Source organism: Aptenodytes patagonicus, chromosome 19 (genome assembly GCF_965638725.1).
Source record: "Aptenodytes patagonicus chromosome 19, bAptPat1.pri.cur, whole genome shotgun sequence".
In the NCBI taxonomy this organism is placed as follows: Eukaryota; Metazoa; Chordata; class Aves; order Sphenisciformes; family Spheniscidae; genus Aptenodytes; species Aptenodytes patagonicus.
Window position 1 is genome coordinate 584,871 of NC_134967.1, and position 15,967 is coordinate 600,837.

The 15,967-nt window shown below is 54.2% G+C and overlaps 1 protein-coding gene across 5 annotated transcripts in view; it reads right to left on the minus strand.

Annotated features, from left to right (window-relative positions):
• Nucleotides 1-15,967, minus strand: part of EPHB2 (EPH receptor B2) — a 132,136-nt gene that overhangs the window by 78,880 nt on the left and 37,289 nt on the right. For all 5 annotated transcript variants that reach the window (XM_076355924.1, XM_076355923.1, XM_076355922.1 and 2 more), the window contains exons 2-3: nt 13,473-13,537; nt 8,662-9,346 (exon numbers count right to left, since the gene is read on the minus strand). In XM_076355924.1, coding sequence (XP_076212039.1) covers nt 8,662-9,346; nt 13,473-13,537 — 750 coding nt within the window. The remainder of the gene's footprint in view (nt 1-8,661; nt 9,347-13,472; nt 13,538-15,967) is intronic.

A 15,967-nucleotide genomic window follows, 5' to 3' on the forward strand; every position in this document is an offset into this window, starting at 1 on the left:
GCTCCGGGTCTCAGTAGGACTTTTTTCTGTCTCCCCTTAACAAGGTGCTTTCCAAGACCCAGTGACTTACATTTTCCTGCTCACACTATACCTTGTTCCCCATTTTCCAGCCTGTAAGACCCGCCATTCTGCAAATTACCAGTTTCTCATGTACTACAACCAGTTTTCCCACCTCTTGGGCAGATGCTGTACTCCAGCAAAGGCATCCGAGCTAGGGGGGCTGGGGGCTGCCTCTCACGCGGAGGAAGACTCCTGCTGAAGCTCGCTGGTAGGGAGGAAGTCAAGGATGCTGGTTCAGAGCCTCTTCTGCTTGTAAATGTATTTGCAGTGTGGCCACAGCCCACCCAAAGCACGGCAGCGCTCTGCAGCCCTGCCTTAAACCAGCTGCTGGCCACGTCCCACAGTTTGCTGGGCTGTGCCCCTTCTTTCATGTCTCTTCTCTTTTTAATACCTAGCAATATTTGGGGGGGGGGGGGGGGTATTTTCTTTTCTTAGACTCCGCTCCCGCAAATGCCAAGAAATGAAGGCGATGAGGGGATGCCCCAGACTCACCCGAAGGCACTCACCGCGCTTCTGCCTGGTTTTGCTCCGCATCCTTCATCCAACTCCTTCCTTATGGTGTTTAAGTTGTAACACCCGCCCATGCAAGGACTGGGTATTGCGGATCGGTGTCACCGAACTTAAGGTCTCCTTCAAAATGTGAACATGTTGTGTATTTTGCTTGGCCAAATCTAATTTAACGTTGTTTGAAGTTTGGTCTATGTAAACACAGCCATTGTGTGAGCTATGAACACTTCGACTCCATTTCCTAACCTTTATGGGGACTTTTATGTATACTTTCCAGTGATATACTATGTTTCTAAGGCATATGGGGAACAATAAAGTGCTTCCCTGGAGCTAATTAAGCTAATCATGGCTTCTAGATTAAATTTTCTGTAAGATTTTTACCTTGTATTGCTAAAATAAAATAACTGTGCTCTTACAGAGTGATCATCTGACATCAGAATAACTTTAAACCAGTGCAGAGAATGTCTGAGGGTATTTCCCAAAATTAAACGTTCAAAATAATCTCTTGGCTTTGGCCCGACTCACAGAAAAATCTCAAATGAAAAAAAAAAAAAAATCCTCAAAAGCAGCGTCTTCTCCAATTTTTCTCAAGTTACTTATGATGAAGAATATTCTCCTCTTGCCCCATAAAGATTCATCACTCTGATGAATTCAGGGAAAAACCCTCCTTGCCCCCCAGATCTCTGAGCGCTTTGATTCAAAGGAAAAGCTAATGGTAAAAAACATATTCCCTTCATTTTATAGCAATAATGAATTAAAATCCTGGAAGCCTGGGCCTGGATCCCAGCTATTCATTCCAGTTCCTATTAATGTTTACCACTTTTCTCAGGAAAAAAAAAAAAGGAAAAAAAAAGAAAGGGAGGCCTATGAAGGAGAGAGAGGAAAAGCAGGAATAAACACTGCTCCCACTGGCGTCGGCACGGGATGCTGCCAGAGCCGCTATTCCCCCCTCACACGGGTGTAGCAAGACCAGGAATGTGGTATTTGATCCAAAATACTGTTTCATCTGTAAAAATAAGTCGGGGGGAGGGAGGGTTCTTATCAGTTCAGACATCAGCTCCATGAAAGCACCCGTGTTACAACAGGGCTCCCGTCCCTGCACCCAGGGCACGGTCAGCGCACGTGGAGGGTCAGAGGGGACATCACTCTTTCTCCGGTGGAGACCCTCCGGGTCTGCTCTCACCCACCTCCTCCCACCTTCCCGCTGACCCCAGCCCAACGGAATGCCTGGGGCGTAAGGATGGGGGGAGCAACCTGTCCCAAAGCGGGAAGGGAAGCAGAGACCTCCCCTGCAGTTCTGCGGGGGAAGACCTTGAGCAGAGAGAAGAAAGGGCTCATGCAAAGGGACTGGGAAGCACCAGCTATGGCAGATAGTGGCAATGCAAAACTCCACCATGTCTCTCTGAGAAATCCAGGGGATGGCCATCACTTCCATCAGGAAACTCCCAATGGGTTTTGCTGGACCTGAGATCTCCATCCCATCCTCCAACCCAAAGGACTCATGACCTGCCCATACTAATAAATGAAAATATGCTTCCAGTGGGCTGCTCTCAGGTTATCTTCTGCAGCCTGCTGGGGTCTTTCCTATGCCTTCACAACAGGGCTGGGAGTGCTCTGCAACGCTCCTGCTGTTCAAAACTCACACTCGTGTCCTGGAAAACCTCGTCTCCTCCCTTTCTCTATAGAGAAAAGACTTTTGTAGAAGGTCTCAGCCCATCCCTTGTCTTGAAAGCAAAATGAGAAAGCAGTTCTCATTTCCTTTGCCTGCTTTTGGCCACAAAGGTCTAGTCCCTCAGAAGCAGCATTTCCTATTCTGAGCTGAGTCGTCTATCTCCCTCCTTCAGCAGCAGATGTCTTGCCCCATTCCTGGACCATCTCTGACCCTCCTTGCAAGGTCAGCATCTTTTCAGGCTTCAGACCACAAGAAATTAAATGCCTCGACCCCCCCCCTCCGTCTGACACCCCCTTGCTCTGCTAGGCTCCCCCGGTCCTACTCCAACCTTCAGATGACCAAACGCTACCCAGCAATGCGCAGAGGACAAGCTGGCATCTCCTCCGACTCCAGGGTGCACCAAGCAGGCTTGGAGTGGTTAATACCAAGCAGCTGCAATCCCCACCACAGCCCTAATTGGATTCACAACATGGAGAGGTCAGCGAGAAGCAGGAGGGAGAAGAATCAAAGCAATGGAAAGAAAGAGGCTGTATTCTTGCTTCCCAGACAGAGAGGGAGGAGAGGGAGAACCCCAAAGAGCAGTATCCACAATGACATCGAGCCACAGCCGGCTGGGAGCATTCAAATTGTCAACAACTCTGTAGAAAAGGCAGACAAATTCCTGTTTTGTACTTGGGAAGAAGCCAGGTGATGTAATCATCTTATAGGACGATGGCGAAATACTTTCCATTCCAGCAGTAACTCAAGATGTTAAATAGCAGCTACTAAAGTTAAACATTGTTAAATCAGTATGTCAGGATAGCATCTACCTAAGAGTTTTTAAAGAGATGGCTGATGAACCAGTGGACAGTTAATGTTCACTTTCCACATACCGTGAAGTAGTAGGATCTTTCAGAGATGTAGGAAAAAGCTATTTGTTAAATGAGGCAGTCTTGGCTATTTTAGGACTGCCACTGCAACGTCAGTACCAGTCAAATAAGGATGTGCCAGCTACAGGATTCGGTCAGCGAAGGATTAAAGGAAGGTAGTAATAGTAGTGCCAACCTACTATTTATGGAAAACAGATTAAGGCAAATTAGCCTCATATGGTTTTTTGATGCAATTACAAGATTGGCTGGGAGAGGTAACAGCATTAATGCAACGCACCCAAACTTCTGCAGAGCATTCCCCTCGGTAACACATGATATTTTGATTCAGAAATTAGAGGGTCCACAGACACCATGGGACATATTCAATGCATTAAAACTTGGCGAGCTGATACTGCTATGGTCTGAGATCTAAGCAGGGAATGTGCAGAGAGCAGGTCTGTTTCTACTAGAGCCAACAAATTTGGTTCGTGCCTCTGGGCTATTTAACATTTTTATGAATGACCCAGGAGAAAGCCCAAAGCGTTCCCAATAAAGTCAGCTATGACATGGAAGTTGTAGTCTGGTAAATACTGAAGATGATGGGTTCCTGATACACAGCAATCCGGATGCCTCGGTGAGCTGGGCACAAACAAGGAATGTGCATTTCAGTACAAACACATGTCAAATCACAGCTCCGGGGACAAGGATGCGGGCCACAGCGATTATCTGCTCCCAGTCCCACCGGGAAGGACAAGGATCCTTCAGAAGCACCCAGAGAAATGCCATTGCCAAAATGGTTACAGCAAAGTGGGGATGTAGGAAGAGGGAAATCTCAGCATCCCCTCTGGCACTCGGCTGATCACTGTGAGCATCCTGTACATGGGACAGTGGATCTGCCAACGGAAAGGCTAAAGCAGTGCCAAGGGCCAAAAACCTTACCAGAGGACCGGGGGCCAAGGATTACTCTTAAACAGGCACACGGAAAGCAGAGGTGTGGTGGTGGACAAAGTTCACCAAGGTCCAAGTGCCAGGCGCAGATGGGAGTAAGAAGGCAGGAGCGACCACTGGAAGCATTTAACGGGCAATTCTCCATCTCTGGAAACATTTACATCATGATTGGCTGTATCTGCTCCAGCTCAACCAGGAATGCTTCTTAATTACCCCTAGGACCTTACAATTTATTGGCTGGGTCCAGCATTATCAGTGGAGGCCCAGACCCGAAACAGGCATGGAGCCATAAATAGCCTGTTATCTTCAAAACATCACGTACTTATGGGATGTGACTGTAAGACAGCTAAGACATACCCTTCTCCAGCACATCAGAAAGCTGCACGTCCCTCCAAGCCCTTAGCATATGCTTGCCCCGTCCGAAACCCAAGGACGGCACAGCTGGGACAGACCCCCACTGCTTCCCACACCTCTGTGATGGAGGAATAGCTCTGGGTCCTCAACACACGTGTACGTGCACATCACTGCCTCTGCATCCCCAGCACATGGCGGGGTGGTAGCCCATCTGCTGAGTTGGACCTCAAAATAACATGCAAGCATAGGCAGGGAAGCCGTCATGGAGCCCACCTGTAGGACACACATCTGCAAGGGCAAAACCTACTAGCCAGCCTTATACAGCCCCCGACTGGGATACCCCCGGTACCAGCCCACTACAGCAATAACCCCGGAGGTCACGCTTCTCCCTTTAGAGCTGGACTTGGGCTGAGTCAGTGCTGGAGCTGACCTGGGAGTATCCAGCTGGGTCGGTGGCGGAACCGGGCTGTGGTGTTGGTGGGGCTGGACAGGACCAGCACCAGGTTGGGTGCTGGAGGTGCGTCAAGACCCCCACATCCTCCCTCCTGGCTCTGCCCCCCAGGGAAGGAGCAGGAGGAAGGCAGTGCAGGCTCCGAAGGGGGGACACTGTTGAGCCCTCAGGCTCCCCACAGGGGTGGCCCAGCTCCACCTTGAGCTGGAGAAGACAGATGGCAGCCTGGACCTTCTACAGACCACCTAGGCGACCAGGTTTCTCCTTTTCCCAGCACATCACCAGCTCCTCTCCTCCTCAGAAACGCCTGTGACCCCAAGGGATGACGCCACATGTCTCTGATAGCAAGAGAGTGTGACCACCAGCTTCTGCAGGGCAAAACCATCCCTTGTTACCACGGCAAGACCAGGACTCCTCGCGCTTGGCACTGTACGAGTGCAACAAAGAAGAGGCTGCCCGCTGCGAATGCAGTGATCAGACACATGAGCAGATGTCCTCCAAAGCTGGAGAGGAGCTGGAGATGGACGCAGGGTTCAATAGCTAAGACCAGCAGCCAGCAGCTGCCATCCCTGAGCAGGCAGAGACCCTTGCAGGCAGCATTCGCCTACCATCCAGTCCAAACAGAGAGAGCAGGCAGCACAATAGCTCTGCCTCCGCTGTTGCAGAGGGGAGCCAATGAATAAGGGAGGCAGAGAGAGAAATGCGCTTAATATGCTGCATGGGAGGGACAGGCGGGGGAGAAGGGGGGAGGCGGCAGACAAAGAACAGGGAGATGGAGAAAAAAGACGTAGGCAGGGAGCAGGAGAAGGTGAAGCGGGGAGGACGGGGCTGGGCGTATCGGGCTGGGGGGGGAGGTGGTGCAGGGAGGCGCGTGCACGGAGCCCCTCGCCAGCACAGCGGAAAGGAGCCGGGAAGCGAGTGGAAGAGCGGAGCGAAGAGGAGCGGGAAGCCAGCCCCTCGCAGGGCCCTGCGGGACTGGCGAGCAAGGCCCAGCAAAATGAAAATCTCTTAACCACACAGAATTGTTAACTGCCCCCAAATCCTTTTGTGCTGGAGCTGCAAGCTTAGAAGAGCTTAAGCTGTTAGATGCATGAACTTCCTCCATAAATATCCCTTGTGTACACTGCCGTGAGCAGGCTTGCGCTGTGCTAGCCAGATGAAAAGCCCAGCGGAGAAAATGAGCAACTCCTTCCAGCGCCTTGCAGCTGCACCGAGGGGCCATCCATTGCTCGGGATGCCCTTTTCCACCAGGAGCCCTTGGCAGGGCAGGACCAGTGAGCCATGTCCCTCACACTCCCCGCCACGTCCCGTTTGGGCGACCAAGCCGTGTGAGAGCACTTCGCCCCAAAAGCCAGCTCAGATTTGCTTTTGTTTTGCTTCTGGAAAGGGGCCCAGATTTCCTCCCACCCCTCGAAACATGAGAAAACCTGCCGGCCACATGTACAAGTGAGTCCCCCAAACCAGGCGGCTCATAAGCTGCCTCTGTGGGGACCGGGGACAAGGACACGACAGGAGGTGGGCAGGGATGCAGGGATGCATCCTGCAGGTCCTTCCTGAGTTGAGCTGGGGAGGAGAGCCCCTTCTCTGCCCAACCGAGCCGGGGTGAGCAGCCCCTTCCCCAGTCCTCTGTGGGGCTCACTGGGGGTGCTGGGAAAGGATGGGGATGCTACGGCTGTCCTGCCAACTCCGTGGCTGGCTCTCCTCCTGGTCCCCACTCTTCTTCTGGGGGCTGCTGGGGGAAAACGGAGGGTGTGCCCCAGTCTGGCACTGCCCTGGGGTCCCATCCAGCCCTGATCGCGCCGCCCCACACAGGAAGGGGAAGGGGAAAGGGAAGGGGAAGGCAGCCCCGGGGCCAGCTGCCCCATGGAGACGGCAGGCTGCCGGCCACCGCGTGATTAATGACGGTGGGGAGCGTGGGGCCGGGCACACGCCAGCACTGGCTGGAGAAACAGCTGCCGAGGTACCGGACCTCCCAAAATCCTGCTGCTGCGCAGACAAAGAGAAGACCCGGCCTCTCCCTCCTGCTCGCTCCCTCCACCTTGGCCCCCCCGCTCCTGCCTGTTCTGTCTCCCCTCCCAGCCCTGCCAGGCCAGGCTGCAGGGACAGGGCTCTGCATAAGGAGGTCCTGGGACCGTCCCTTGGCTGGGCTGGCAGCAGGACTGGGGAGCCCCGAGAAACCACAGCTGCATCAGAGCAAAGTGCTGTGCAGGGCTGGGTCCGCTTGGGCAAAAAAAAAGGCTGAGATGGGAAAGCTGACATCAATCATTTTGGCTTTCTGGTGTTGCTACAAATGCTTCACTTGGGTGTCGTAAAACACCCGTCTTCCTTTCGAGGCTGGGATTAGCCAGGCTCCCTTTCCATACTGTGTTGCAGCAGTACTTCCTTGCTGTCCCCGTCCCCAGCACTGTCCCTGCTACAGCTGGAGGACACTTGATCACCCAGAGCTCAGTGGGAAGAGACGTTCAGTGGCTCAGTGAGGAGTAGCTCAAAGCACAGATATTAAATGACATCCCCAGCACATCAGGACGCTTGATGCATGAGCAGCCCAGCCACCAGCAGAAGACGCAGTGCCCTCTCCAAGGGACTACCCAACCTGCAGTCCCAACCAAGCATGGCCAGAGACTGTCCGTCCCCCTCTCTGGTGTGTCTGTCTCACCACTTACCAGCACCTTCTCTGTGCTTGCTTGGTGCTACCCGGCCACCCCTTCCCACAGCAAGAAGAGAGAAGACGCAGCTCCTTCCTTGTGCTCTTCAATGCCCACTGACATATCTATAATTGATCTCAGAGAAACCCCAGCTCTGCTCGGAGTGTGCCGATGCTATCGAAACTGTAATGGGATTTTGATGTTCAGCCAGGACAGGGGGAAGAGTCCGTTTGCCAAACGCCATGGTTTGCTCTGTGCATGGTACAGCCGCAGGTGCCCATTAAACATGCAGCTCTTGGGTCCTCATCTCTCTCCCGATAACTCCAGCAGCTCCTTTCTCAACCTCCCCAAGCCCACGCGTGACTGAGGAGGAGCACAGAGATGGGTTTGGGCACGGTGCTTTCAGGGAGGGTGGTGCAGAGCCTCTCGCTTGCCTGGGACCACGCTGGCTCCACGGTGCTCAGCTGAGCTGAGCTGATCAGGTGCTCCCAAAGTCTGCTTTGAACATCTACAAGGGCAGGAGAACATCTACAGGGCAGGAGACCTCTGGCTGATGAGGCAGCTCAGGGTCCAGGCTTGGAGGTGCCCAGGCTGGAGAGGTGAGCCCGGCCCTGAACAGCCCGTGACCATGTCCCACCCTGGGCCATTTGCACCTCACCAGGAAAATGCTGCAGACAACTTGCTCCCTCCCACTGCGTCACCTTTGGGTGCCTGCACTCCCGCTCCCCTCACCCCAGAAGCATTTCAGCCCACACCAAGGCACAGGGCGCGAACCGACATGAAAACTGCCCCCGTATTTTGGGAGGTGACTACAGATCGGTGGCACGCACCATGGCTACACATATGTGTCCCTCCAAGACCTGGAGAGCACAGAGGGCACCAGCAACAGGGCGGCACCCCTGGAGACCTGTTGGCTCTGAGGACCCAGAGGTAACACAGAGCCTCTGCAATGGATGGATGAGGCCAGGGCAGGAATTGAGGAGCTGGGGAAGGAGTCAGCATCCACACACATGCTCCTCTCCCACGTCCCCACGTGCTCCTCTCCCACCCCTGCCCAAGGAGGTCACTCCCAGGCAGCTCATGCAGATCCCAGCTGCAAATCCCAACTGCCACCACCGGCACAGCCCACCGGCAGCGAGGCGAGCGCACGGAGCGAGACTGAAGGCAAGCAGTTACCTCTGCAGACGGTCCCGTTTTCCACTGACTCGTAGCCCGCCCGGCACATGCAGCGGCCGATGGGCACCAGCCACTCGCCATCCCCATTGCAGTACAGCTTGATCGGCACATCCACCTCCTCTGCATTGGTGATGCACGTCCCCCGGGCTGCCACCAGCGAGGTGCTCTCTGCTCCCGAGAGGGTTTCTTGGAAGACGGCCCCATTCTGGATCACGCGGGGACACTTGCGGTAGAAGACGCGGACGGCAATCAAGGACATGCAGCCTCCGTAGTCCTGGAAGGCCAGGTAGAAACCATTCTTGGAGACAGGTCCAAAACTACGCACCTCGGTGTTAATCTTCATTACCCGTCCACCTAGGTCCACCTGCGAGAAGCTCTCATCGGCAGCAATTGTGTCCACCTTCATCCAAGGATTCTCCATCCAGTTAGGAAAAGTCTTGGTGGCCGAGTCAAAGTCTGACTCGAAATAGTAAAGGTTAAAAGTCTCCTTACAGGAGCCTGGGACATTAGGGATGCTGCTGCAGTCCCGGACAGAAAATTTCATCTCCACGTGGATGCGGTGCGCTCCTCGCCTCCGGATGTACTTGGTCCGGAGCCAGTTGTTTTGGCTGGATTCGAAGACGTTGCACACCTGGTAGGTGCGAATCGTGTTCATGTTCTCGTCGTACCCGCTCACCTCTTCCCACTGCGGACAGGACACAGAAAGTCAAGGGGCTGCACCGAACTGATGTTCCCCACCCACTTTGCCTCTTCCCAGCCCCACTGTGTGCCAAGAGGGCAGGCTTTGCCAGTACCAGCTACACCACACCGTGCGCACCCCATCTGCAGGCAGCCCCATCGGTGCCCAGCACCTCGCCCTGGCACAGCTCCAGCACCACCCTGCAAGCACCCCATACCTACGTGCCTCCATCCTTCTCTGGCAGGATTTGACCCACACTGCATGCCAGGCAGGCTCCGCGCCGTGGGGACAAGGTAGCCCAAGCCTTCAGCAGAGCTCATGGCCATCTCGCTGGCAGCAGCACTGTGCTCCATGCCCAAATTTATGGTAAAGCATCTCTGCTGGGTGGCAGGGCATGGTGGGGCCATGCACCTCCTCTGCAGGCAGTAATGTCTTTAGCAGGGGCTCTCGCCTGTGGGCTGCACTGTACGGCAGAGCCTCCCGGCAAAGTAACATGATGCCTTTAGCAGATGTATTCCCACCGGTGCCACTACGGTTACAGACGTGGCAGACAGGACCCGCATTCTCAGGAGTGCGTAATGCAGCCGTAAAACCTCCTCGCCGGCTGCAGCCCGAGCACTGGTGTGAGGGGCAGGCGGCCACAGCGCAACGGGCCAGTAGCCAGCGGCCGCTCCCCAGAGGCGGGAGGGAAGGTTTATGGGAGCCTGGCTGACCCCGCTGCGTACCCAGAAAGGCAGATGCTGGGTTCGATCCTGCTGGTAGCCCTCATCCCTGCCCCTTCAAGGGCCAACATGCTTTGGGGTCCCTCCTGCAGGTATGCACAGGTTCCAGCCCCAGCTGTCCTAAACTGGATCTAAGGGATGTCCTATGAGCTGTGGCATGACAGTAACATCCTTCCCGGCAAGACAGCTCAGAGCTGACATATTTCCCTATGGGAAGCTCAGCCAAGCTCCCTGCAGCCGACCAACAGCTGACTCTGCCAGACCGCGAGGAGTCTCTGCAGAGCTTGGGGCTGCTGTGACACCTCCTGGCCCTGTCCAGCTCCCTGCCCTTTCCCCAGGCTGTTTTTTTCCAAATCTTTCAGCGCTTGTTGCTGCCTCCATCCTTTGTAGGATGAAGAGACTTCAGGGCGGGTGATGCACCAGGCAAGGGCAACGCTGCAGCCTGTAACCGGCTGCCACTCCTCTGCGACGTGCGAAGACAGGAAAGGGTCTTTGTGGGAGGAGAACCTTTCACTTGGCTCACCAGAGCATCTCCCCCAGCCCAGACCTTGCTGGGGGGGCAAAGCATCTCCCCATGCTGCCCCTTCCCCACCCGCAGCACCCTCGTTATGCTGGCGGTAGGGACCAGGGCCCAGCTAGCGTGTGACACAGTCCCAGCCAGCTGGAACGGCTTCTCATGAACTTGTTCATAAACCTGCTCAAGTGGAAGCTGAGCTGTTTCCCACGGACGTGAAACCATGAGCACAACCCTGCCCTAGATGCAGGATCGTGACACCCAGGGCAGGGCGGCAGCACAGCCCAGATCCAGCATCCACGCCAGGACCAAGGTCTGCAGGGAAAACCCTGCAGGAGCAGAGCACCCCCAGCGCCTTGGCCTGCAAACAGCCTCCACAAGGGCATCCAGGACTGCAGAGGGAGGCTCACGAGATAGGAGACAGATTGCTCCTTGCACATCAAGGCTAACAGCCCGACAGAAGGCTGTCAGGGAAGATCCCCAAACAGCTCCAACCACTTCTGATTGGCAGTGGCTGCAAATCTGCTGCCGTCGCTGGGGAAGGAGGAGAGCATCCTTGCAAAACACAGCATTTGCTTTATCTTCCAGAAATGAATTTGGTGTGGTAGTGGAAAATTGTAGGATCTCCCCGGTTTAAAAACCAGGCACCGTTTGGGAGGGGGTTGAAAGAATCAAGGACAAGGCACGGGGAAGCAATTGCTTCCTCTGCCCTGCCTCTGACATGGCTCTCCCTCACCTGGACCACTCCTGACACCCACTCCAAAATAGCGTGTCAGCCACCAAGACCCAACGATGCCCAGTACCTGCCCCATCCCCATCCACACCTGCACAGCCCCCAGGGAGGGCTCAGGACACGAGCCTGAAGAGCTCAGCCTGGCCAGACAGGAGCAGCACGTGATGGAAGGAGAGTCTCTCCAGCTTGTGGATGAACAGTAGACGGTGGAGGCAAGGCATGGGGACACCTATGAGCAGCACAGGAGCTCCACAGCCAGGGAAAAGCAACTGTTTGGGCTTTCAGCTCATTAATAATCACCAGAGGAAATAAACAGGAGAAGCACCCAGCAGCTTTTGTCTTCCAGGTGATGCTGGCTGCACCCATCCTTGCCAAAGTCAAGCCACCCATGGGTAAGATGCCCTGCCTTGTCCTGGCAGTGGGCATGAGGCCGCACTGGAAGAAGCCGTGAAGGCACCGCAGTATCGGTACCCGTGATGTGCACAGTGCAGGGCACGACGTGCACCGCATCCCCCGCAGGGACCTGCCCAGAGATGGGGATGGGAGGCGATTCCCACCAGCGATGCTGGGGCTGCACTGGACTTTCCAGATGGGCATCTCCATCCCGCTGGGGACTGGGGACCTGGGAGCACCCCGGGGGCCAGGCTGCCTGCTCAGGACCCCCAGCATCCTCCCGCATCCCTGCAGCAGTGAGCAGGGGGCTCCCGAGCTCCCTTTTCTCAGCTGGGAGAGAAAGTCACCCCTGTGCACCAGCCCCGGCGCTTCCTCGACGCTTAGTTAGAAGCCTCTCCCTTTCTCCTCGCTCTCTAATTAACATGCCGGGAGCTCAAAAGAAGGCGGCAGCACAATAATACAGGGAGACGGCTTCCAGCAGGCCCAGGCCTCATTACCGCAGGGCTGGGGAGCCGGGAGCAAGGCATGCTTTACATATGGAAACACCGCAAACAAGAAAGGCTGGGCGAGGAGAGAAAAAGACTTGACCTCTGCTCCCGCCTATTGTGCACCCATCATCCCCCTTTGGCGGCCGGGACGGCGCTGGCGGGGCGGCCGGGCTCACGGGCGGGCATGGGGCTTTATCATGGTGATAGGGGACCGGTGCCGGGAGCGCCCGCGCCCCAGCGCGGCAGGGCAGCCGGGCTGCTCGGGAGCCAGGTTTAATCTCCCCGACGGAGGTTTTTCTTGGCCGTTTTTTTACTTCTGCCAAGTCGGCTTGGGGAGGGGGCTTGCTGTCAGCCCTGGGGTGAGGTCCACAGAAACGTCTTCATCCAGCCCCCACAGAGGGTGGATGGCAGGCAGGACTGCGCCTGAGCTACCACCTCCATGCACAGGGATGTGAAGCATCTCCAGGCTTTGGCCGGGCTGGATTGGGCCACCCGAGCCCAAGGGAGCAGGTCGAGGGTGTCGGGCACTGGGGCTCCATGCTGCTGCTGGCCACCACAGCCAGAGCAGGGCGGGATGCTCTGAAGCACCTTGATGCCCCATGCAAACCCCGTGGGACATGGAGGTGGCTGGGGCCACTCCGGTTTTGTATCATGAGCTGAAGGGTGCAGAGATGCACTGCTTGTCTAAGCTCTTCTTTAAAGGAGCTTCTTCTGGGTGGTCTTGGGATGTGGCTCAGGGGACTCTTGGCACCAGTAAAGCGGAGAGACAGTCACTGCTGAGCCAGCAAATGTCCCTCCGTGAGATGCCAGGGATGCTGGACAGTCATTTCAGGGCTTGATTAAACAGCTGCTGTGGGTGCAACCTCACAGGCCAATGCCCTCATCCTTTTCTGCTACAAGTGACAGGCAATGGGGTAACAAGTGAGCTACTGGGGACAAACAGTGGTGGCCTTGGCATTTCATTTCTCCCTCTCCGTGATTTTTAACTGGCTGCAGGCCAGCTTTATGGAGAGTATGATTCCTCCAACATCATGTTGGCCTGATGCTGTAGGGTGAGAAGTACACTCCTCCAGCACTGGGGTAGTTTTTGGAAGCATCACCTCCTAGAAAACTACTGGAAACCTCAACTGTCAACTTGTGCTCTTCCTACTAGACCTTTTCACGTGGCCAAGGCACTCTGCTTCAGTGGGTGACTATTGTTGAGCCATCCCTCTTAAGTTCACGTGCAGAAGGAGACCCCAGACCGGGCTCCGGGCCCCCGTAAAGCAACAGGATAACTTACCCCCGAGGGAGGATGCACCGTCCAGCCCAGCTCTGCCGTTGCCGTTGTGGAGTCCATCAGCGTCTCTGCAGGAAGAAGGTGAAACAAGGAGTCAGTGGCCATCCAGTGAATGGCCTGAGGCTGGCGAAGGGGAAAGAGGTGGAGAGGAGCCAGCCCAGGACTGCAGCCATCAAGCCCAGCCTGCGCCGAGCCCTCTGGCCAGCTCTCAGCCAGGGAGGAGCCTGGCATTGGTCCCGACACCCATTTGCTTCCCCATCCATTGCCCATTGCTCCCTGGCCCCCTTGTCTCCTGCAATACATGGGGGCACGTGCTCTTCCACCCACCAGCCCAGCTAGACTTTACTCCTCAGAATCAGGGTACCACAGCCCCGGAGCAGCTCTGCTGCTGTGGACAAGGAGCCCAGCCTGAGCGCGTTTCCTCCATCACCTTCCAGTTTCTTTTGCAAAAGCGGGATATTTTTTTCTCAACATTTTGCATGGTAGGCAGCATCCTTGATGATGCGGTAGCACACAGGAAGGAGCAGCACTTTTAGGACTTAAAAGTACTAAAAGATTAAACCAACGTTAAAGCTGGTTTTCCAGGCGATTTGGGTTGAAATACGTCAGGCGATGCTACTGCCGACCAGCACAGAGGAGAAGTCTCCCTACGCCACGTGGGCAGCAAAGCCTCCTTATCTTTTCTATAGCTCGTCACGCTTCCAGCACTGAAGCTTTTTTCATCCCAAATAGCTATAGGTTGGCCTAACTACACTGATGGCATGAGAAGGGATGCTCAGGTTATGGCACCCCAATACTTGGGCTAACGTGTGTAGGTGTTCACCATCCAGCATGGGAACGGGCCAGACGGCCCCATCAGAAATACATTGGACAGACACTTCCATGAGTGGTTTCGACAATCTGTGTAACTGTCCATCTTCCAGGTCTGCGGTCGCACACTCGTTGCAACATGGCGATTTTTCTGCACTGTGCCCAATGCTGACATTTTAAGAAAACAGGACAATATTCCGGTGTTTAGGAAATGAAGTTCAGAAATCATGCCCAAAGGTTTCAGCACACCGAGGTCGGGCATGGGAAAAGCGTGATGCTTATGGGACAGACTGTACAGGCCAGCATACGACCAGTGATTCTGTGGCTGAGACCAAGGTGATATCCCTCTGCTCTGTAGGGAGAATGTGAATCTGCCCCTGATTTCAGCATGTGCACTCAGGACGCCAACTGCATTTGCAGGGATGCTGGAAAGCATCCAGCACACACACACACGCAAGACACAAACACGAAATTCGGCTTGCAGCTTCACTTTCCCTGCCCTCCCAGTTAATGCAGGACAGGCAGGGGAACAGTCCAGCTTTAGGGCTCTGCAGCTCTCAAGAAAAAGCATCTTATGCACAAGATGTACACCCACTCCACGTCAGCTCACCGAGAGCGAGCAACCAGGAGAACCCCAATATAGTCGAGATCTCCAGCCACCATCCTATAACCCAACAAATGGTGCCAGTTCCCATGGCCACAACAGGGACGGAGAGTGACTGGCTGTAACCGTGTCACAGAATCATAGAATCATAGAATAGTTTGGGTTGGAAGGGACCTCTAAAGGCCATCTAGTCCAATCCCCCTGCCGTGGGCAGGGACATCTTCAACTAGATCAGATTGCTCAGAGCCCCCTGTTGCTGCTCCTCACCATCAAAAGACCAAGCATCCTGCCACGAATCCCCCAAAAGCATCTCCACCTTCTCCACTTTCACTACGTTGAACAAAAACAAAGGAAGAAAAGCTCAGCCTTGAGCAGACCCATCATTTAAGAGACAAGCCTGGATGCAGAAATGGCTGTGGTTCAGCCTGCCCAACAGCGCATGCGAACTCCCCTTTTCCCATCGGCAAGCCAAAAAGTGCCTCAGCACAGATATGCTCCTTGCACCTACTTCTGGCAGTAAATCATTTTCAGACTGTGGGTTGTTCGTTACTCCTGGTTAGAGCCAGCGGTTTCCAGTTCACAGGAAACCAGGATTTCAAAATTTGGTTTTATTCCAACAGTAAAAAGCAAAAATAGTTCTTTTCAAATTTTCCCACTAGGAAGAGTTCTGGAAAACAGCTAGTTCAGAAATGTTGTCATTCAGATTTATGAAATTTCTTTTTAAACTGAGTATTTGTTTACATAGTTCAATAATAGTGTTTATTTTATCAGAGGATCTGGCTTTTTCATTAAAACACCAGTGGCACTTTGATCTGAAAGGAAAACAACATTTTTCACCCAGTGCTAGTAGCTAGGAGCTGCATTACTTTAAAAAAACCTTAAATTTGTTACTTTATCTTAACTATCAATGACAGTGGTGTAGAGTAAGTATATTAATAGCAGTGACTACAATGTAAAAGAAGATATACTCTAAACCAGTAAATAATTCCCCAAATAAAAATAGTATTTTGAAGCATTTTGCATTTTTAAAAGACTTTTATTTAATGAAAACTCAGTGCAATGGAAATGTGCTCGGTGCATTGCT